Here is a 24,187-nt window from a genome sequence, read left to right as displayed (position 1 = left end):
AGTAAAATAATATGTATTATTATCATAATTAATCAAATTTTTTTCTACAAGACTTTAACTCATAATTTATTCTTAATGATAATTCGGGACCTCCAAAATTTGGAGGCATAAGGCATAAGCCTTATTTTTTATAAAGGCAAGAGTCGCTCCTGATATAAATAAGGAGAGCAACGGAAGAGTGAGAAAGATAGTATATCTATACGTACAAATCATTACAATATATCCAAATCGAAACTCGAATATAATATATAACATAAATAAAAAATCTCATTCTCATCAAAAAAATTCCAAACATGAATTACTTGTACAAACACCCACTTTTTTCATGACTTGCTAGCATGAAAAATCATTAGCTAATAATTTACGCAAAGTTATTGTCTGTAACTTAAGATTAATAATATTGTTAGTTTTTGAATCCCATCCTAATAATTTGTAATTTTATTTAACTAACACTATTAAAATTATTATTTTTACACTAAAATATATTCTCATGTATATCTTATAGTAATGTTTTTGATTAAGACGTTTGTCATTATTTTTGAAAATCGATTTTTAATTGTGCATTTTCTTATTGAGTTGGTTTGATAGTTCGATGGAAATACATAAAAGATTTATATTCTATAACAAAAATTTCCCACTGATTTTTCGTGAAAAAAACTTTTATTTCTAATAACGTTGTAATTTCATACAATGTGGAAAGGAAATCAAAAATATGGATCAAAAATAGAGAAGGAAAACTATAGGATTAAGCTGCATTTGCCTATAATAAGTTAATATCCCCGTATGTACTTTTAATTGTCATGATTTTTTTAAAGTCAAACGATAATAATTTTGATTAATATTACGATATATTTTTTATATCAAAATAAATAGGTTCAGATCATGCATTTATACATAAGAATTATCATTTAATTATAATTAAGTGATAATAATATATATTTTTAACGCAAATTTTTTTATTTAAATACAAATTAGGTAATTAGCATAGTTATTGGTATATCAATCCTTATTATCAGTATAGTTTTAGTTTCATAATCCCTTTTACAGAGATCTCTAAAGAAATAAATAATAAAATAGGGGCAGTTGCTAAATAATAAGATAACACTTTCTCTACTAATTTTTCCATATCTATGACTTGAAATCTCTCATCAAGTATGAAAAAATACATACCATGATACTATAACATTTAAATATTACGAAAGTCTTGTTCGTTATATTAAACATAGTTATTCAATAAACTTGTTCAGTTTAAATAATAAAGAGATGATTTATCCTTTAATGTCTATTTTATCATTGCTATCAATTACATTTTTCAAAGCATCAAATTCAATTTAAAAAGAATAATATAGCAACATAACACCTATTATTTATTATTTTTTAAATATGTGTCAAGTCAACCATAAATAACTGAAAAATACAGAAAAATGATCTAATTTAATCTTAAGTCGAAATAAACACGGTAAATTTGTTGTTCAGATAAATTAAGCTTTCAATATCTTCTTTCATGCATTTTGATGTAAATTTTGAAGCAAAATTAAATTTTATATAAATTTTAACTTTATTAATAAGAGATTACCTATCTTATAATTTACTGACCCCCCAGAGTACCCACTTGCAACTTTGTAGATTGATGAAATAGGAACTAAAAATAGGTAGACAAGAATCACGAGGATCATTAAAGTATCTATTAAATATAATACCCACTTTGCAATTTGTAGCCACAAATTCCTTCTAATAATATATTCAATGCCAAAACCCAACAATACAGCTGAGGTGAGAAACAACAAACCCTCTTGCAACTTGCATATATAAATTATTTAAATATTTCCAACTTGCATTTATAAATTATTCAAATATTTGCAACTTGCTAGTATTTTATTTATTTATTTATTTTATTGATATAGATAGATAAGCTAATTGGTTTCTTTTTTGAAATAAATAAATTAACTAAAGTCATCTTCCAACTTGCAGAGTATCTTGTTTGGTTCTACACCATGTTCTGTTCTCTTCTTTTTTAAAATAAATAAATACATAATATAAACACACTTTTCAAAAGGGAAAAAAATAGCCATTACCTTATTATTTGTGATTCTTTTTTAAACCCCACAATCACTATAGCTTCTGCTTTTCAGGTGAGTATTCAGTCGCGGGCGTTTTATTGTGTCCGAATAAATTTATTATTGTATAATAGCTTGCAAATCACACGAGATGTAAATCACACTAGCAAATTCTATGTGATAGATTCGACTTAAAAGCATTGAGGAGTGATCAATTATAATCACTCTCCAAATTAATTGAGCCATTCTAAAAAAATATTTTCGTATTAATCACCTATTTTTCCTTATCGATAAGTACTTACTAATTTAAATTAAAAATGGAAGGGTGTAATGTACTACATACATTTAATTTTGTCTTAGTTTAGATACCTATGTGATTACTTAATTTAATCTAATTGCCTTTTAGTAATTATAAATGATCAAGTTTAGCTAGCTAGTAACCATTGGGTGTATTCAAGAGTCGGCTAATTCATGCATGTGCACTTTAAACTTAATCGTTGCTTATAAATCAAATTATTTCGTTGCGATTAAGCTATGTATATTTAATATATTTACTTCTAAAAACAAAACAAATCAAATTATCATATTAAAATTAAGATATATGAATCTGTCTCATACCATGATAACGAAATCGATAAAGAAAACAATATAGACAAAATTATAGAGTATGAAATTAGTTAAGCAAAGTACAAAGATTAATTTGATCAAGAACTTATCTTCAACAAGTGATGACAAGGAGATTAACACACACCTAATAAAGGTGCAACGAAACAATCATGCATCGCATATGATATCATCAGATCATCACCACAAGCATCATCGATTAGTTGTCTTCATTAATTCAGATCCGCGACCTGTTCGAACTCTTCAAAATATGAATATATACGTATTAAATACTTCAAAAATGTATATTTTTGAAATTTTCAACACGAATATAATCGAAAAGTGAAGCGTTAGAGCAAGTTGATCGATCCAAAATACATATTCAAAATTGACGAAGATTTTCATCTGGCTGAATTCTGCGCGATCTGAGATAACGATTGAAGGTTGCATTTCACGATTGTGTCCACAAAAACGCACGTCTCTTCTCTAGTATTACCAGGCGGTACATCAACGACGTACGATTCCACAACGATCGTCTCCGCCGCCGCTTCATTGCCGGAGCTCGGTTCCGTGTGAAGCGTAGTCACAGATCGGTAATTGGCTAACTTGTGGTCCCCACCGACAACGCTAAAACTGATGACGTGGCGTTCGTCGTCGAGGATCTCTAGCCTCTCCGTGCTACTAGCAGCAGGGAGACCGGAAATCACACGGACTTCCCGTAAAGTACCGACGTCACCATCGCCAACAACAACATGACAGCTTTTAACAAAATGCTTATACGCCTGCGGATTGTCAAATCGGCGGACCACCGACCATACGGTGGAGACAGGAGCTGAGATCCGCTGGATCACGGCGGAGCAGCACTGGTCAGGACTTACAGTGTGAGTATGGTACCGGGAAACAGAATCAGGTACTTCCGTCGAACAGGGAATCGGCATGCGTCTCTGTAACTGATGATGAGATTGCTTGTAAGCAAAATCATGAGTATTGTTAGAGCTAATTCGTTGGAGTAAAACAGATGAATCTGAAGAACTTGGAGGCATTTTTGTTGCTGATTTGAAAATTGAGAGAAAATGAAAAAGTAGTGATGATTTCTTCTCTCTTGTGTTCTTATTGGTGCGATTAAGTTGTATATATATATACAGTGTAGAAATTAGAGCTAATTAAGAAATAGTTGGTTGAAGTTGAGAAAAAGTAATTTAAAAAAAAAAAAAAAAAGAGATGGGGGTTCACCCTTCACGTGAGGTTGACAAAATAGTGGGGCTAGTGGGAGCCAAAAAAATGAGATCAAGTTGGTGCATAAAAAAGAGGGCTAAAGGGGTACAGGATAAGATATTGCACCCAGGTGGGTAACGATAAAGTCCGATGTAACGAGTTCCATTAAAAGTTAAGAAATTAATATTGAATTATGAATATATATAAAGTAAAATATAATATATTTTTAACTTTATTTTATGTTTATATTATTCAAGATTGATTGTTTATAAATAAATATTTAAATTTTTATAAAATTTAACAAATCAATACATGATTTATATGTAATATAATACATGTGGTACACCAATAAAACATAAATTATATGAAGATATCACGTAAGATGTGTACTTAATTGTTCATCTTTATACTATTATGTGTATTCATGAGATAAAAGGCATAAACATGAGCGAGTCATTCAAGATTGTTTAACTTATTTATATCTCTTCTCCATTCATCCTTTCCTTCTTTGTTCTTGTTCTTTCTTTATTTCATGTGTGTATAAAATTCTTTTCAATTCTAGTGTTAGTAAAATGTTTTAAAATTTTTATGATACATTTTAAAAGAAAATGTTTTAAAAAGAATGATATATATTATTATAACAAGGACAATGACAAATCAAGTCTTCTATGCCCACCAAAGTCGGGCTTTTCTGTTTTACCGCAGAGATTTGGGGAACCAATCATCTCCCTCAATTCTATATATTTCTACGGTTTAAATAATTTATACGGATAGACAGAGTTAAAATATGAAGTTTATAAATTTAAAATTTTAACTAAGTAATTTATATGTAGTTCATAAATTTTGTTAAGATAAAATTAGATTCGAATAGACCTGCAAACTCTATATTAGCTCTGTCCATATTGTTCGTATAAACTTTTCTCTACTATTTATTACTATCATTTATATTTTGTCTCAAAAGGTATGAGTTCAATTAAATGAGTAGCCATAATAATAATGATAAGTTTACCTTTGAACCCCACAATACATACACTCTTTAGATAGACCACTTTTTGTTGTTTTATTGTGAAAACTACCATTGGAATTACCTTATGATATCCACTCATATGGTATCTCTCTTGAGATATTCCAATTGAGTTGGCCACTTTTCTCTAAGCTCAACTAGTCTAATATTATATTGGACTCACCCTTGTGGATGAGAAATTCTATCTCTGCTCTCAACTCTCTCGTAGAGATTACATTCTTAGGTCATGTATTTATCTGTTATACTTATCATTTTGAAGTTTTCAAAATTTACTGAGTTAGACCTGATTAATTTAATTCATCTGATATAAATTTATCAACTAATCAAGATATTTACTCTTAATAAATATCTTATAATATTCTCATCCTCATTGGTAAATATATTTTGTTATACATATAAAATTATATCATGTAACAAAGGTAAAAAATATTGAATATAAGATAATGATAACCCCTTGATAGGAGGGGTTCAAAAGTTGTATTAGGTCATAGGTTTGAATGATTGAATCGCAAGTCTGACATTTTAAATTGCGTTAAATAAAATTCTAATTCTATTATATATATAGTCAATTGAATGAACAGATTATATTGTTTTTGTATCACAAAATCTCCTAATAAAGGGATTGCAGTCTTTTCTGTTTTATGATTATACGAAACATCTATAAGGAAGTATATAAAAAAAATAGATTATCCCGCTACACTAAAATTCAATAATATTAACGATACATATAACCTAAGGTCAATAAATTAATGCTAAGAGAAGGTGGGAAATGACATACTAACAATATCTACCCTATGAAATTCCTGGGGTGATGTTTTGGCCACCACTCAACAAACTCAAATATCTATATTTTTATTAGCAATAGGCAATTTTTTTTTTAACAAAAATAATAATATTAATTAGCTATCGACTCAATTATTTTTTCTAAAATATGAATAGCTTATGTTTTCCAATAGTTGGTGACATCCAATCTAGGCGCATTAACATTATCAATTCTTACTTCCATCTAATATAAAATGATAAATAAAATATATGGGCATGTCATTGATATATATTTTGTTGGTGAATACCTCAAGTGGAGGAAAAAAAAATAAATTAAATTCCAAATGGAAGTTTTATAATAGTTGGAGGATAAACTTTTTTAATTTCACATGGTTCCTTCTAAAGTCTTCTATATTTTCAGTTTCTTTTTTTTCCGCACTTATTGATAAGCATTTTAAGTAGATTAGATAATTAATAAACGAAATAAAATTATTATTGTTATTGTTATTGTTTTAGTTTTACAATCGATATTTCCATATTTTATATGAAAATATGAAGGAGATGAAAAAAAAGTATGTAAGTGAAATAAAAGGTGATAAAAAAACATGCATATTAAATCAATTGAATGAACTTATAAATACAACCAACTTGAGCTGGTTCTCCACTAAAAAAAGATCATTACATTATAATTTTATTGGAATATTATATTATAGTGGTAATTTATTTTTGACATAATATAAAAATGTCTTTAAATTTGAACTTAGTTTATACACGCGCTCTTCAATTTTGAGCGTATATAAGTAGATATATAAATTTATTTAAAATTGAAAAAATAAACACATTCGTCGAACATGACGTCCTACATAACACCTGATGTATCTACTTGTTTATTTTATAAATTTGAGTGTCTATTTGTGTACGCTCAAAGTTGGAAGACATAGATCTCAGCAAGATATTATATCTTTTTTTTCCTCATATTATAAGATAATTATATTCCAACTATACGACTATTTGCTTTTCGTATATATGTAGAGGCAATATGACGGTATGCGTTGGGACAGTTGTAGAAAAATACAAAGACAAATTTGTAATGAGAATACAATAAGGAAATATTTGAAAATTATTGTATAATAATTAATATAATAATTAGAATAACATATAATTGATATAATGTAATTACAATGAAATTTTTAGCTTCATGTTTTTGATTGAACAATTATAATTTTATCATTTAATATTCTTATACTTTTGTATTAACCACCCATTTTTTGCCAAAATTAGAGAGTATAATCCTTCCCTCAATTACACCTAATTCTATACTAACAAAGTAATTATTACCAAATAATTACACCTAAATTTGGATCCTATTCCAAAATAAGAAGCCACATTACTTTTAAAAAAATTAAATATGTATTCTTTGACATTTTCAAAAAGAAAAGTCAGTATGTATTAATTTTTTTTGGATGAAGTTAGACTATAGGAGTACTTCCCCCTAATCTGAAGTTTGGTAACTAATTCAAATTACCATATTGCAATATCTATTTTTGATGTTAGTGCTCTCAACGAAATAATTTTAGATAGGCTTTTTGATAATTTTCGTTTTATTAACCATGTGTATTTGATGGTGATGGATAACAAGAATCACGTGTAATTTTTTTTATAGCCCACTTTGACTTAAGTTATGTTCATTCGAATTACTTTCTCGAAAAGTTAATATCATTTATACAAAATAAAAATTATTCGTAGATAGTGAAAGTTTACTTTGACCATTCTCCATAGAAAAATTGGAATTCTCAAATGATTTTTGTGAACCTATTTACACCATTTGCCAATTATTGATGAGTATATTAAATTCAGATTTATATGAGGTGGTTAAGTGGTCATATTTTATATCAATGTGGTACCTTTAAAAGTAGCAACTTGTACGTTGTAGTCAATATTTTGTCGTAAGTATCTGATTTTCCACACACATGTACTCAAATTTGATATGTAAAAATCGATTTTAAGTTGTTTTTAATTGACAAAGAAACTAGTAATAGACGCAAATGACATTAACCTCTAATAACATGCCTGCATCATTATCGAGGAAGTGATAACTATTTCTTCATGTGTTGTCCTTACTTACAAAGTCATTTTTATTAACGAATTTATACATAAAATTTAAAACGAAAGTCATCTTTATTTGTGAATTTATACATAAAACTTAAAACGAAAAACACAAAATTAAATTTAATCGGTTTAAATATAAATATTGTAACGGTAGGAAAGAAAAAAAGACAAGTCGTCTGCGCGTCCTTTGGGTCAGTGTTGAGAAGTTGGCAAAGAAATTTCTTCCTCCGTCTCTCTTACAGCTGAGCTACCGGAGAGAAGAACAATTCGACGACGACGGAGAAGTGTTTACTCTCAGCTGGTTTTGTGTGTGTATAAATCGGAATTCAGTTGAAACTTATTAAATGGATCAGATATTGAACAAGGTAGGTTCCTATTGGATTGGTCAAAAAGCCAACAAGGAGATCAATTCCGTCGGCGATGACATTAATGTAAACCCTAAACTCTGTTTTCTTTCAATTTTTCGTCATTTACAGTCCTTAATTTCATTTCTGTAGTTGATGGATTTTTGGGCATTACTAGGGTTTACACTGATCCTAATTATGTGCTTAAAATTATGTTTTGAGGAATTCAATTGATTGAGTTATTCTGATGATCTTATTTATTGCCTAATTAGAAGTTTAGTCTTCTTAATTTTGAAATTTCCGTTCTAATTATGTACTTTTATTACGTTTAGAGGAATTCAATTGATTGAGTTACTATTAATGTTTTCTCTCTATGCTGATGATCTTAGTATTGCCTAATTAGAATATCATTCTTAAATTTGAAATTTTGTGGAATATAATTGTACTCACGTGTATAATAAGTGTATCCGCATTTACAATATCTCTATTTAACTGTATACCGTGCATATCTACTTTAAAATTCTATATGATCACTTGTCTGCAAGACAAAGTGAGAGAATTGATTCGATCATTCAAGTCGATTGATATTAAGTATGGAGGATTACTTTTGAATTTGGACTCTATTTGCAATCATTTAGCTGCTGATATCTCCAAAGGGAATGGCTCACTTTTTGTGATTGACCTCACACATAGACACATTCTATTATCGACTTAACTTACCTGCAAAATAAGCTTCTTGTTTTCTTCATTGAATTCATAGTTGCATTGCGACAAAATATACCTACTGAAATGTCATATTTTAAGTAGACCTTGCAATGGCCTTTGACTTTTCCTACAAATTCGATGTTGAGTAAGAATGAGAAAGCTCATGTCTGTTTCAGAATTTGTCAAAAGAATAACTGATAAATAAAGAACAAAGCTCATGACTCATACTGATCAGCTTCCTTAGATGATTAACAAGAGAATAACTATCCTCAAGAAAATGAATAAATGGTATTCTGTATGACTAAATAAAGAATACGATATGAAAGATTCTTTGGGTATAAGGTTTGAGAATGTGAATGCTTAAAAATATATATTTAAATTACTCATACCATCCTGCTAAACAGCTTAACCTGCTTTTCCTTTTCAAGAACAAGATGTCTGAGGGAATGACTCTCTCCCTGTATGTGGGGATGTTACATCGTGGAATAGTCTACTAAGATCTCATTATTCTCAAAGTTGAGCAGAAGAACAGTCTGACTAACTTTTATTAAGTCTTTCGACCTCCTTTATGTTAGTATTTTGCCTATCAAATTTGAGCCAATAGTCTTCTTTCGCATGCCATTGTTTTTGTTTATTTTCCTCAACAATTTCCAGGGGGGTAGTGATTCGTATCTTTGCTACAGTCCTCACTTGTTTTAGGGCAGACACAGATTTATTGTAGTGGTTGGACATAAATTTTGTTGTTATGTGTCTTTTCTTTTCATTATTGCACTTTTGGATTTTAAAGCACAATAATTTCTTATGTGAAGGGTAGAAACATGATGTGTCTATTCTCCTTTATTAATAAAATAAGTGCACAGCACAACCAACACCCTGCATGCCAGATCCGAGCCTTGAACAAATCCTGGCATTCCATAATTCCCAAAGGCTGAAGCTACTAGTGAATAGGAACTTCACGTTTCCTGAAAATCTAAGTATAGTGCTACGTTATGCTTTTCTTCTCTTTTTTAGTGTATATAATGTTGCAGAGTACTAAGAACAGAAACACATAATTATACACTCCACTTTCAAGCTCTTACCCTCGTGAGATTTTTAATCGTAATTGATGTGATAAATTAAAAGTTTAAAACAAGCCTCCATTTTATTAAAATCTGGATGGAATTTCAATCTGCTATGATGTGTGAGCTGAAACTATTTGTGAAATGCCTACCCTAAAGCAAATAAATATGTTCACTAATTTGGAATTTGCTCGGAGAGACCATTTTGTTATTTTGATTGATTTTGTCCCGTCTTGAGATCACTTATCTGCATGGAATTTCCTCTCTTTTTCTTCATCTTCTTACTTGACTGACACTTTCCCGTTTTAAAAATTAGTCCTTGCAAAGCAGTATCGAAGGAGGAAGCAAATGGCTGGTGAACAAGCTTAAAGGTTAGTCTTCCTCATTACTCTTTTTATTAGTTTCCACATTTTATCTTTCCATACTGCCCCATTCTTGTAGCTAGCTTAAAGTACCTTTGGACCAAAATCCACGATAATGCATTACAACTGTGTGTTCCAATAATTTTATTCTTTCATCAAATATGAGCTCTTACACATATTACTTACTCGATCATTAACTACTTTTAAGAAAAGGTTATACTTGAAGCTTGTGAAACATTAGCCCTCTTGCCACCCTTGCTCTAGTTATAAAGGTTTGGCTGACACCAATACAGGGAAATAAAATGCTGACCTTTTTCTGTCTGGCGAGTCTCATGATGTAGAGGATAGTGGTTTGTAGTCAGACTGTAAACTAGCTTGTGATAACCATGTTAAATGTCGAAAGAAACATCACTCTCTTCTTGTTTTTTTTTTTTGGGTATTTTTCCAGAAAAATAATCCATTTTTGAAAGAAAAGAGGCTAAAGCTGAAATGCTGGATAGTTTGAATAATTTGAATAATAATCCAAAAATGTTTGCTTTCTTGTAATAGTAAATACTAAATACTCTAAACAATTTTTCATAGCGACTGAAGACCATTGATTCATTTTGTTGAGTTATTGGTTTTCATATATAAATGCTCATGAAAAGTCACGACCTTTCCTCGATTATTCAATCACGAGCTTTCTTCGGTCATTCCTTGTATTCTTATGCCAAAATATTCAGGAGCTTTCTCATCCTTGCTTTGCACTGGATTTGTAGGGAAAATGCAAAAGCCATTACCAGAACTGCTGAAGGAACACGACATTCCAGTAGGCATTTTCCCTCGTGATGCCACCAACTATGAGTTCAACGAAGAAACCAGGAAGCTCACTGTTTATATTCCTTCAATATGTGAGGTTGGTTACAGAGATTCATCTGTATTACGCTTCTCTACCGCGGTTACTGGATACTTGGAGAAAGGAAAGCTAGCTGACATTGAGGGAATAAAAACAAAGGTAATGATCTGGGTAAAAGTTACTGCCATTTCATCTGAAAAATCAAAGCTTTATGTCACGGCTGGGTTGAAGAAATCCCGCAGTAGAGAGGCGTATGAGGTGTTGAGAGATGGATTTACTGTAGATAAATTCTAGTGGTGATATCAACTCGCGATGAACGATAAGATTGATAGTTAATAAATACTACTATTTATAAGTTTGGTTGAAACTGTGATGCAAGTTTGGTTTAAAAATTGTAATGTTGATTGCACTTGTGAAATATTAACTTTGTAATTAGATTTATGTAATTTTTTTAAAAAATATTATATATGCACCAGCCGGGAATCGAACCCGGGTCTGTACCGTGGCAGGGTACTATTCTACCACTAGACCACTGGTGCTGTTGTATATGATAGTGGAGACATAACTTAATGAACATACTTTAAAATCATTGAGGACCTTTACAATAGAAGAAAATGACTTTCTTATTTCTTACTCCCTCAGTCTCATTTTATGTGGCAATATTTGATCGGGCGTGGAGTTTAAGAAAAAAAATGAAGATTTTGAAATGTTTATTAAATTGTCCTACAAAAGTTGACTCACTTTTCTCTCTGCTTATAAATGTATTTGAGTACTATTTTTAAAAATTATGTGGGACTAACAAGGGTAAAAAAGAAATTATACCTTTAAATACTTACCATATAAGGAAATGTGACATTCTTTTTGGGACCGATCGAAAAGATAATGGTGCCACATAAAATGGGAAGGAGGAAGTCAAGATTAAAGTATTTGAGCGCTCATAACTTAGAACTCGTCGTCGAATATGATATTGAAATGTTAGTTTGAAACCCATTGAAAATGAAATCACAATCATTAGTTGCTAGAATTATATTATTCTAGTTCATTGGTCGAAAATCACAAGCATCAAGATAACAAAAAATCAAAACCAAGATAAATGAAACCATAGTATTACTATAGCTTCATGCATATGCTAGAGACAAAGAGCAACCTCAAAGACCAAAGTTATCAAAGAAGAAATTGAAGTCTATTATTCTTTGTCACCAAAAACAATTTGAGGTTCTGTGCATTCAACTTAACTATTTAATGCAAATAGAAAAAGTGATCAAAATGTATACATACGGTAAGATAACAATCATTCTAAAACTATTCATTGCCATCAAAACAGAGCTAAAGTAGGTTCTGTGGATTCAATTGAACTATATAATACAGATAGAAAAAAGATATACAATTAGAATACAATAATCATTCTAAATCCAACGTACAATTCCAAATATACATTTATAATATGACTTAAAATCTGAAAAAAATTATGGCTCCGCGCTATCGCGATACAACGGCTTAATTGTCATGGGAGTGGAAAAATAATTAGGTGATTGAACAATTTGGTCTGATGGAGTACATGAAGAGTTCCTTAAACAATGTTTCATACACAAGAAGAAAACCAAAGTGACTATAAAAAGAGTAAAAAGAAGTACAAGTACCAGCAACATAATTTCTCCACTTAGAGCAAAATTATGATCCTTAGTTGATAGAATAATTGGATCATCACCTTTTTGGTAAAATTCATTTGGAGCCATGGAGGGTACTATTGTTTTCATCAAAGTAGACATAAAAGAAAGAAAGTTCTAACAAAAATATAGCATATGGTATGGTATATTATTTATTTTATTATAATTTGTTCATGTTTGATAGGGTACGAAATTTCATTGATAGTTTTTTGGCATGTTATAGTGTATGGTAGTCCCACTTTTAAATTGTCCATTTTCATGATATTTATCTCATTTGGACTGGAATTAACTTGAGATTTTTGAAAATGAATAATATGGTACAATATGGACCATATATTATATCAAAACGTGAAAATGATTGCAACAAGTAAGGGGACAAGATACTAGAAGATGTCAATGTCACTAACTTTGGGCCAAAGTCTATTGAGGGAGACGGATTCAGAATATTTTTAAGATATTAGCTTCGAATACGTCATATATTTTAACAATTATTAGCTCAAAATTTAGCTTCTCTACTTCCATTATGTGCACACTCTATCTTTCTCACTGCATATGTTGTTGTAGTAGCTCAAAATTAAATTGGATTTCACGTAAAAAAAAAATACCAAAATATATCTTGAATTCGAACCCTAAATATAGAATTATCTTTGATATGTGAAGCACCTAACCCCGTTAAAAGTAAAACCCTCCGTCATAAATCTAAATTAGTCATTCTCAAAAACAGGTACCGTGTGGGAACCAAAAAAAATAATTGAGGTTTATAAGACAGGCGCACATAGGTCCGGAAATTGAAAGTAACAAGTGAACCATCATCGATTTGTTTGATTTTGAGCTTCATAAATACTAATGACTAGAAAGTACAAAGAGACAAATCTAGGATAAATTACATTTTTTTTTAATTTAATCGTCCTGTATCAGAAATTTACTGCCTGGCCAATCCAAATTCGCGCCTGGTGGGGCCACAAAGGAGATATACAAAACACTCCATTTTACATGCCCTAACGTAGTTCAACCCGTCAATTTAACACTCCTAGATTGTCATCCCATGATCGGGAGTGACCTTGAGGGTGAATTATGCACTAAACTTTGATTTAATCTTATACAACACACAGAAGTAACTTACCAACACGATTTCATTAAACCTCTATGTTTGACTGATCATTAACTTACATCCACCAAAAATATTTTACTGTAACGACAGTATAGATGACAAAATAATAGTGGTCAGTAGTGCCTAAATAACTGGCATTTTTTGTTTCTTCAAAAATCATAAAATGGAAACGTATATAGCTACTCTATTCGAATTGTTCCCAATCCTCAGTCACTATAGTAGTGGGCGGTCTAAGAGGTGGGGTGGTCTGGCTTCCAACCCCAAGAACAGGTCTAGCAGATGGGGCATTCATGCTTCCAACTGCAAGCACGGGTGTAGGAGGTGGTGGGGTGTTCAGTCCTCCAACCCCAAACACAGGTCTAGAAGGAGTTGAGGCGTTCATGCTTCCAACTCCAAGCAAGGGTGTAGGAGGTGGTGGGGTGTTCAGTCCTCCAACCCCAAACGCAGGTCTAGAAGGAGTTGAGGCGTTCATGCTTCCAACTCCAAGCACGGGTGTAGGAGGTGGTGGGGTGTTCAGTCCTCCAACCCCAAACGCAGGTCTAGGCGGAGGTGAGGCCTTCATGCTTCCAACCCCAAGCACGGGTCTAGGAGGAGATGGAGTGTTTATGCTTCCAACCTCAAGCACAGGTCTAGGTGGTGGTGGGGCATTCAGGCTTCCAACCCCCGAATCAAATGTCTCCCATTGAGTAGTCACTGACACGGCATTACTGTTGTTGATAAAGGGATTGGAATTTCTTGCTTTTACTGCATCCAATGTCTCTACTAAGTTTTGGACACGACGAACCTGAAAAGGGGAGAAAGAACTTGACATTATAGTGCAGTGATCATCAATTTGTTCAATCATGCAAAAAAAACAATAGGGGCATAAGCAGCAGTTTTCCTCTAGAAGCAAGTATTGAATGCAGCAGTTATCAACACTCCGTTTTTCTAATCATATTCACAACAGATATCTCAAATATGACGTAAAAGTTTCTGAACATCAAAAGATCAATGTAGAAGATTATGAAGACAGCGAAAATTACCATTTTACAGTTAGTTTAGACCGTTAATAATTGATAGAAATACATTAGTTAAGCAATTCGAATCGGTTAGCCAAGGAAGTTGACAATGTATGAGAACAAGAGGCTACTGAGATTAAATAAATAAACATCAAGGAATAAGATAATTGTGATCTGTTTCCAGCGAAGTGATAGTTCAAGTCAGAAATTGAGGAACTTAAGTAGCGGGAGGGGGGGGGGGGTTCAATTTGGTTGGCTTTTTACCTAAAAAGAAATCAAAACGACTATATCTTTTTATTAAGTATTAACAAATACAAAAACCAAAGAGAGTTGATTATTTCAGTTTTATTAGTTTTTTTATTTCTTTAGATGACATACAAATTTAACTCATTCTGGGGTCATTTAGTTTGAAAACAAATTATCCTAGGATTATTTCATATTGATTGTGTTGTTAGTTGTAATCAAAATGATATGGCATAATTTCTTATTAACCGTGTTTTTTACTGAAGAAGGAATGTTACTGAGCTAAATTGATAAATATGTGATGGACAAGGTGGCAGACAGAAGACCCTCATCATCTATTCACCTTCTCTTTAACCAAAGCTTGTGCATCTTTTTTTTTAAATAACCATGGTATTCGGACCAACTTGAGCACACGTTGACTAATTCCACATGTTACCTGCTACTTCCCAGCAGCACAGGTACTGGTACTTGGTAAATTTGTCCACCAAGGCTTAAACAAATGGGACGAAATCACCTCATGTTTTTTCTCTCAGCTGGGATTGAACTTGAAACCTCATAGTTCTCAACCCATTTCATCGACCAGTAACCACACCCTTAGGTAACATCTCTCCTTTTCTTTTAGAAGTTAAGCTTGTCCTCTTGATTACCAAAAAGAATAAAATTCTGAAATAATTGACTCAAAAGGAAAGTTTCATCATCCACTCAGCCTCTCTTTAAGGCAAAGCTTGTTATTTTGATTACCAATAAGAATAACAATTAGTTGGGATTAAGTTTTAGTTGTGTTAGCACGTCCTTTTTAGTCCATTATTTTCTAAGAGCCCCTTAGTCCTGCCAGTAGCAAAATATAGAAAAGTTCAGATACTCCATATTTTTATTTTAAATTTATACAATACCGTAATGAGATGAACTTAAATTGCAGAGACATGGACAGTGATAATTCATACAGCTGGCCTCAACTAGCTATGTTGTGTATAAAATAATTTAGATCAGGCTTAATACGAACAAAATGGAGTTCTTGTTGTCAAAATGAATGTAACTATTTTCAAGATTTAAATGGACAACTTATGTTTGGGCAGACATCCAAGCTATGTAACAGATTATGTTAAAAAAAAGGAAGAAAAATCCAATCTCATGCAATTAACTATAAAGCAACATTCGGCATCAGTGAAAAAAAGGGCATAATCTACCAGAAAGAACAGCAAAGGGAATTATCCATACAGCCTCGAATATCCAAACTTTGAGGGCTGGACATTTTATCTATCTTATGTGGTTTTCTACACATGATTAGCAAAGCTATTCAGTTACTTTTACACAAATGTTAAATCATCAGAATTGAAACCAAGTGCCTACCTAGGTGAAGGACATCAAATACACTTCAAATTCTAGTTAGTGGCATATTGCAACAGTTGAAAATTAAGTTAGGATAAACTAAATAATTATTATTTAACAAGTAGGACCAAAATTTAATTGTATAGGAAACACACCTCCGATTTTCTTTGTACTCTTCCTTCTCCTGCAGCCTCAATGCCGTCCAATTTCAGTAGCTGTCTCATCAGCATTTCTGTCAAATGGATAATATCCTTGTCCTCAACATTAGTACCACCAAACACGACTGCTTGTACAGCAGAGACCTGTTGTAATGAGACCAAAGTAAAACTTCAAATTAAGAGATGATGGTGTCATCAGCCACCTTACAACAAAAGGAAATCCACCTGCTCTGAGAGCTTATCCACTTCTGTTCTCACTTCAGCAACAGCTTCGGCTCCTCTTGATATTTCAGTGGTAACCCTAACCTCTTCAGGAATTTTTTCCTCAACCATTTCTTCCTCCATAACTAACACTTTGGAATTGTCTTTCACACCAACCAAGTGCAGATATTCATGATCTTCTTTTTCTTTTCCCCGGAATAGAAGTTTTTGCAGCTTAGGCTCCAAACCGATTATTGAGGAAAGGATACTTTTTACTTCACCTATATCCAAATTTGATTGGCATTAAATGCTTAGAACAGCTCAAGCATAGCAGGAAGGTATTGTGGACAATTTATAACATCCATGTATAAATATAGATGATGCAAAAATTGTTACTTCTACTAAAACAATAAAAGCTATTACATTTACTAAGTTGATTTGATTTGAGTTAATAAAATCTTACACACACTGAAACACCGCATAGATCACAGGTAACAATGTCATAAACATTGCTTTGGAGGACTATAAGCGCTTTTAATAATTGTGATAAAAAAGAAAATGGTCAGAGCTTAAGAAGGCATTGTGGTATAGTTGGTTATCATTGTAAACACTTCTCCTCATCCTAAAATGTAGATAGCTAACATTCCGTTTCCTCCTATTCAAATTACAAATCTACCTTGCCAGTATATAAGTAGCAACTAGCAAGTGGTGCAACAACATTGCGGCATAAAAGTGGATGAAGCTTGAATGAATCATGGGAGGCAATTCGAAATTCGAATTCCAAAAAAGTAAGAAAATCCAGTAGACTTCTTTCAATCTATCTAAGCCTTAGCCCTTGGTGGGAGGATGCAGGTCCCAATGAAATAGTTGAGATGGGTGCAAATGCAGCTTGACATCATCATTTATCAAGAAATTGAAAGAAAAGGGACAAAATAACATTTTTTAGAAACATTATCCACTGTACTGACTACTGAGAAACCATGTAAGGATAGATACAAGTCACAACCTACCAGACGTGGAGCCATCATTGCGGTTACTATCAAATTTCTGTTAAATGCTTCTCAAATTGAGAGTGATGCCATTAAATAGAAAGTATACAGAGTACATCCCAAAAGATCCGTCATTCCTATCCCTAGCAATCCTTTATTCTATTCCTCCAAATCTGCTATTCTATCACAATATTACTTTCTTTGATTACTATAACTAATCTCTACAATTAAACTTATATACATCACTATATAGTTACATTAACATATTCCTTTATTCTATCCCTCCAAATCTGCTATTCTATCACAATATTACTTTCTTTGATTACTACAACAAATCTCTATAATTACCCTTATATACATCACTATATAGTTACATTAACATACACAATAAACACTATTAATTCGTGATGTGTGAGCAATTCATCATGCAGAACTCAATACTTTTGGCTATAATTACACTCATATGCAAAACTATATAGTTATTACATTAATATATACAATTATTCGCTATTAATTCATGATGTGCGAGCGCTATGCATCATGCTAACAGTTACGGCTTTGGCATAACTCATTAGTTTTGGCTAAACCCTAAATAAAATTAACATTAACATGTATAATTAGGATCCGCGCTAGTATCAAGCAACATACAATAAATAAACTCAAAAAAAAAAACAGATTCTATACAGAATCCACACAAACTGGACAATCCCTATCCTTTCGACCACGAAATATAACCAAAAAATTTGCTGAAAATCACTAAATGAGGGGAGAATATTACCAAAAGTGAGTTCAGGTGGCACAGGAAGGTCAAATTCTTGAGAAGCATACGAGACCTTGATGATTATAGTGGGATTAGCGGCAGCATCGTTTTCTCTCTTCTGAACAAGCATGCCGCTCGGTCTAATTTCCCAAGCAGCTTCATCGCCGCAACTGGTACTGCTATTGATTGACTCTTTCATCCCCAAATCGGAGATGGATTATCGATCTTCCACAACAGAGATTGATACCAGTAACAATTTGAAGATTATTTGAGAAAGGGAGACGACAAAGGGGAAGTACAAGAGACCTAGGGAACTGTGCTAAGTACGGATAAAGGGAATCTTACGTAAATATATTATAACAAAAAAAATATTTATTATTTATAATAATAATATTTTTTAAAATGTATTAACTTATTTAATTTTTTCTAAAGAAAAAAAAAAGGATTAAGTTAATGAAGATTATAATAAGGAGGGATTATACCTAAAATCAACACTGCTTGTAGGCGGATTTAGCATACGATTCGATTTAGTTAGTTTAATTTAAATTGATAAGAAGTTTATTTAGATTAGTTGAGATAAAGTTAAGTTTTATTTCGATGTATATAATTTAAATTTTTAAATTAGATTTTTTATTTAAAAACATAATTTTTTAAAAATTATTACGCTATTTAAATTATTAAAATTTTCTTTTGTATAATCTTATTAAATAAATAAAAAAATATAACAAAAATATTACAATATTTATTTATGGAACTTTAGTTCAATAAAAAAGGTAAAACTAAGACCTGAATTATAATGTATTTGGTACTTAGCTACTCTACTTTTCTTGCTAATCCATCTCTAATTATTTAATTACTAACCTAATTCATAGCTAATTTATCGATGAATAGAATTAATAATCGATTTTGTTATTTAGCTATAAAATCTATTTATCGCTATTTATTTTTTTTTGGTAATGCACATAGTTTAAACATTTTTCTTTGTATGAAGTTAAAAAAATTGTATCTTAGAGATCAATATTTATCTATCAACGAAAATAACAATTTTATAAGTAATTACTAAAATGACATGTAACAGATATGAAATACCTTCTGTAAATAAATATCTATGTTGGTGTAAATAATGATTAATGATTCTATTAATTATAATTGATTTAAAGTAGGGGTATATAACCAAGTTAGTTTGAATTTTTAAATATTAAATTAATTTATTAGTATTGAATTTTTAAATTTATAAATCAAATTAAATTAATAAAAAAAAGTCAGATTTTTCAACCTAAGAGGTTTATAGGTTATTTGAGATTTTTGAATTTTTTTTCTCGATAAAGTGTTCATACAAACATATACTAATTAACTTATGTTTCAAATATTTTTTTAGTCCCGGGTTTTTTAAGAAAATAACATAATTTTTTAGATAAGTGGATCATTAAAATATTCAATAAAAAATAATATTAAAATTACATAAAATAGATATTGCAAATTAAAAAGTCATAAAAAGAAAATGATTTAATGATCATAATTTAAAAATACTAAATTATGCTAAAATAAGTCTATAAGTATTGATTACATGATTAGACATTATATTAGGTTATGTATTTTAAGGGCCCATTTGGTCAAGCAATATGGTATCGTGATATAAAACATGATTGGTATCATAAGATAAAACTAAAGTTTCGTTTGGATATACGATATGAAATTTTTCTGTTATATATTTTCTCATAAACATAAAAATCTTATAAATTGTAAAACTATTAAAATAGCCCCTATTGTTTATTCAGTCTTACCAAATAAATTAAAAGATTATAAAATGACATAATAAATTATTTCAAAGATAGTTATTTCTCACTCAAGTAATTGTTTTATCAAACTTTAATTCAATAAAGAAAATTAATCATAAATTATAGTGAGCTAGTCTTTAATTCAATCCTCCACATAATAATGACAATTTTCTCAAGTTGAACTTGCATTTCTTGATTATGTGAGGGAGAAGACGAACCAACATAATTGCTTTGAGTCATTTTTTGATTAATATTATCCATAAATATTTCATTACTCCTTTTCACAAATAATTATGTAACACCCAGCAAATTATGACAATTTTCACTTGTGTGTCAATATCGTAATGGCTCATACCTTATTTCAATGCTTTGAATCTATTTTTGCAAACTCAAAAAGTCCATGTGATTGTTCTAATAAAATATAAACTTGTAGATTAATTTTTATGTTTAAAAAATCTTAAACCATGATATGGATGAAATCGCACATTTACTAAATGTCTAAATCAATGTAAAGTAAAAAAAATAAATATTCAAAACTATTGTCATTAAGACTTGATTTAATTATGTTGTTAGCATTGGTATTAAGTTGAGTTTTATTAGAGTTACTAATATTTATCGATTATAATCTCTATTTAACAATTCAAAATTTTACATACAAGAACCAAGAATAGGTTGTTTCAAAGCTTAATAAGAAATAGTAATAATGTTGTCAAGCTGGAAGTGGTTGGTATCATCATACACACATTCAACAACCAAAATCAATCCAAGCTTTAACTAATTGTGGGCAACAGGGAAAAAGAGGGAATCAACAGTAACAGATACCCTCGGCAAAGTTGCCATTGAAACTACAAATTTCTAAGAAAAACAATAGCTAAGATCTGCGATACAATCTACCAGCGGCAAAAGACTTCAATATTTGAAAAAAAATGTAGGCATGCTAGAGGATAAATTGATGCAAAACAACAAGTAGGCATCAACCAAAACAAATCCAAGCTTGTCCAATTACAATATTGGCAACAGGGAAAAAGAGGAAAATCTACAATAAAAGATCACCTCGGCAAAGTTGCTCGACTGTTTCTGATAAACTCTCGACTCAATCTAAATCATTATTATATACATGAAAAACACAGATTAGATCGCATGATAATAATTGCACAGAAATAGAGAAACAAATAAAAATAAAGATGGAAAACATCCTATCAGAGTAACTATGACAAAAAAAAGCTTCATTTGGATGTTAATCCATAGCTTAATTTAAAGTCTTCATCATTTAGGATCATGTACCAATGCTTTTGCACATTCAAAAAACTACAAAACAAAACAAAAAGACAAGTTAAATTCAATCAATTCAATTCAATTGAAAGAAGATAGATGAGAAGGTACGGCGGTTGATCCGCCATAGTTGAGCTGTGCTAGGGTTTGAGTTCTTGATTGAGTTGTGCTTCTTTATATACAGAGGGACTCGGGGGCTAGGGTTTTGCTGGACATTGTTTGGGAAAAAAGGCCCAGATAAAAAAAAGGGTCCAATTTCGAAATATAAAATTGAAATACACATATGGATTCAATATATTTTTATCTTATAAATAATAATGCAATTTTACAATTGTAATACTATTACAAATTTATTTTTAGTTTTATGTTGTTGTTTTTAAATTTACTTTTTATATTTTTACATATGAAAAATTTGAAGATAGCATTTTTTAGAATTATTTTCTTATCTTCAAATTGTAATAGTATGTTCACTCAAAGTCATTTTCAAATATACATGGTCTTACCTTCTCAGTTGGTCTCATTGGTGTACTACAATATCAATGTGCCTACGACTCGTTTGGTAGAGTATATTAATAAAATAATGTAAGAATTAATATAATGTATTAGTAATTCTTATTTGGTATATTACTTTTACGTTATGTAAATTATAGAATTAATGTATTCTGTATTAAAGTGTGTATTATTAATATCATGAATTTTTAGATATTAATAATGTAAGAGAATTTAATCCATACATCAGCCTAATTAAAGACTCAATTTTCCTTCAAAATCTTTTTTTATATCTTTTCCATTATAATTGAGGAGGGTGTTTCTATAAATAATTTTTTTTATGAAACGCATATTATTTTTAATATTCTAAACAAAATAATGCATATAACTCAGTTCTAACATATAAAAGTTTACTAAACTTATTAAACCACTCAATAAAGTAAGGTGAGAAACTAATATTGGCCCAATGGCCTCGACATAGCCACCAAGATATTAAGGAAAAAAGTTTATTTCTAAAAGTTTAACAAAAGGAAGAAAAATGTTAGTTTCCCTGTTGCTTCTAGTACTAAATCCATTCCATTTTATTTCTCTTTCTCTTTTCACGCCTCTTAAGAAAACATTAATTAAAAATTAATAATTAATTATATTTTAAAATTTTCTAAAATAATAATTATTTTGAACCATCGTAAAAAAGAACTAGAAGGAGTACCTTTCATTTCTATTTTTTATTTTCTATGATGTTTGCTTGAGATGAATGCAAGCAGGGTACATGATCAATGGGAAATCAATAGAGGTGTCAAAAATAAATTCAAATATAGGTAATTTACTCAATTTGTCTAGAATTTTAAAAAAGATTGAGTTCTACATAATTTGAATTGGATTCAATCTCAAGTCATTCAAGCATAACATATTTTAATAGAATTCTCAATTGAATTTTGTATAAAAAATTAATTTTTGAATTTAAATTTATGTAACATTTTTTTTATATAATTTTTAAATATGTAAATTTTGTTTAAAAAACTTAAAACTCCATGTCCAAAATGAAATGAGTGGTGATGAAATTGGGACAACTCACCAATCCCAATCACAAAATGGTGTTTAATGGCACTGTTTGTGTCTTTAATATGTATGTCTTTTAGTCTGTATTCATTATTTAATATCAAGAAAAGTTTATGTGCATTTTTTTAACACGTGCAGAGGGAGGTGCTGTAACGCCCAAGGAGGTGCAAAACTCGAGGTAGGTCAAAAAAAATATTTAAAAAATATAATTTAATATAATATGATCGTAACTTTATATTATTGAGGACATAATTCTAATCTCTAGAGAAGAATACAATGGATGTGGATGTAATGTATTAGAATAGAAGATTAGTAGAGATGATGCATTGTCTTTTCTCGAAAAGATTTAGGATCGTTAGTAGGTTCTATAATAGTTATACTTTTGTAGTTCTTGTCAATTGTTATGTTGTTTATTGTGATTCAATTGTTACTATCGCTTTATAGCAGATTTTATACAACTTTTGTTGTTTATAATTGTTTCTCCATTTTTGTTCTTTTTTTGAGAGTGATGTACTTGAGCTGAGATGCTTTTCGAAAGAGTCTCTCTATTTTTATGAAGTAAGATTCTTTTCAAAAGAGTTTCTCTATCTTTATGAAGCAGTGCTAAAATCTGCATACATTTTACCCCTCAATCTCCAAATAATGAAATTTTACTTGTATGTTTTTTTTTTTTACGAAAATAATACCTTGTAGTCAATTTTAATTTATATCTAAGCATATGTTGAACCTTCTTGGTTAAAATCAGGTCTCAACTACTGTATGTATTATCAGATATTATGAATATCTTATGTAATTTTTCTCTCCCTATATAAGCTTATATAGCTTGACTTATAAGCATAAGCTGTATACAAGTAATAAATTATTTGTTTACTGAAATAATAATATAAGTGAGCCAAATTTTAACAGATGTTACATATATGTGTCTTTTTTTAATGTTCGATAACATATTTGAGTATTTTTCTTTATCCTTTTTGATAACCAAAATACCAACAAATAAGTAACAAACTTTTCTTTTTCGTAGGACCTTCATACCAAACACAACTTTTGTTGTTTTACTTG

The 24,187-nt window shown here is 30.4% G+C and overlaps 3 protein-coding genes and 1 non-coding gene across 4 annotated transcripts; 1 reads left to right on the top strand and 3 right to left on the bottom strand.

Moving 5' to 3' along the window:
• Window positions 1-2,635: 2,635 nt before the first annotated feature.
• Window positions 2,636-4,147, bottom strand: LOC101250944 (abscisic acid receptor PYL4). Its single transcript, XM_004249623.5, has one exon. It carries the CDS (start codon window positions 3,701-3,703, stop codon window positions 3,062-3,064), a length of 642 nt encoding a protein of 213 aa, XP_004249671.1. The 5' UTR covers window positions 3,704-4,147; the 3' UTR covers window positions 2,636-3,061.
• Window positions 4,148-7,876: 3,729 nt separating this feature from the next.
• On the top strand, window positions 7,877-11,663 carry LOC101248154 (uncharacterized protein). Its single transcript, NM_001323957.1, has 3 exons — window positions 7,877-8,201; window positions 10,194-10,248; window positions 10,998-11,663. The coding sequence occupies exons 1-3, from the start codon at window positions 8,115-8,117 to the stop codon at window positions 11,366-11,368; spliced, it is 513 nt and encodes a 170-aa protein (NP_001310886.1). The 5' UTR covers window positions 7,877-8,114; the 3' UTR covers window positions 11,369-11,663.
• TRNAG-GCC (transfer RNA glycine (anticodon GCC)) lies at window positions 11,543-11,613 on the bottom strand. The gene has a single exon. It is a non-coding gene; the product is annotated as a tRNA-Gly (tRNA).
• A 2,193-nt stretch (window positions 11,664-13,856) lies between the features above and the next one.
• On the bottom strand, window positions 13,857-19,063 carry LOC101258018 (BAG family molecular chaperone regulator 4). The gene is made up of 4 exons (XM_004249559.5): window positions 18,549-19,063; window positions 16,806-17,062; window positions 16,578-16,724; window positions 13,857-14,636 (listed from the first exon to the last, which is right to left on the bottom strand). The coding sequence occupies exons 1-4, from the start codon at window positions 18,727-18,729 to the stop codon at window positions 14,037-14,039; spliced, it is 1,185 nt and encodes a 394-aa protein (XP_004249607.1). The 5' UTR covers window positions 18,730-19,063; the 3' UTR covers window positions 13,857-14,036.
• Between the last annotated feature and the right edge of the window lie 5,124 nt (window positions 19,064-24,187).

Source organism: Solanum lycopersicum, chromosome 10 (assembly GCF_036512215.1).
Source record: "Solanum lycopersicum chromosome 10, SLM_r2.1".
Taxonomy (NCBI): domain Eukaryota; kingdom Viridiplantae; phylum Streptophyta; class Magnoliopsida; order Solanales; family Solanaceae; genus Solanum; species Solanum lycopersicum.
The sequence above is the reverse complement of the archived record's forward strand: the minus strand, read 5'-3'. Positions and strand labels throughout refer to the sequence as shown.

Excerpts from the sequence above, each read along its gene's own strand:
- LOC101250944 (XM_004249623.5), bottom strand. The coding sequence starts at position 3,703 with ATGCCTCCAAGTTCTTCAGATTCATCTGTTTTACTCCAACGAATTAGC.
- LOC101248154 (NM_001323957.1), top strand. The coding sequence starts at position 8,115 with ATGGATCAGATATTGAACAAGGTAGGTTCCTATTGGATTGGTCAAAAA. Across the intron at positions 8,202-10,193 it reads CCGTCGGCGATGACATTAAT|TCCTTGCAAAGCAGTATCGA; the intron begins GTAAACCCTAAA and ends TTTAAAAATTAG. Across the intron at positions 10,249-10,997 it reads GCTGGTGAACAAGCTTAAAG|GGAAAATGCAAAAGCCATTA; the intron begins GTTAGTCTTCCT and ends CTGGATTTGTAG.
- LOC101258018 (XM_004249559.5), bottom strand. The coding sequence starts at position 18,729 with ATGAAAGAGTCAATCAATAGCAGTACCAGTTGCGGCGATGAAGCTGCT. Across the intron at positions 17,063-18,548 it reads GCCACCTGAACTCACTTTTG|GTGAAGTAAAAAGTATCCTT; the intron begins GTAATATTCTCC and ends ATTTGGATATAG. Across the intron at positions 14,637-16,577 it reads GAGTACAAAGAAAATCGGAG|GTTCGTCGTGTCCAAAACTT; the intron begins GTGTGTTTCCTA and ends TCCCCTTTTCAG.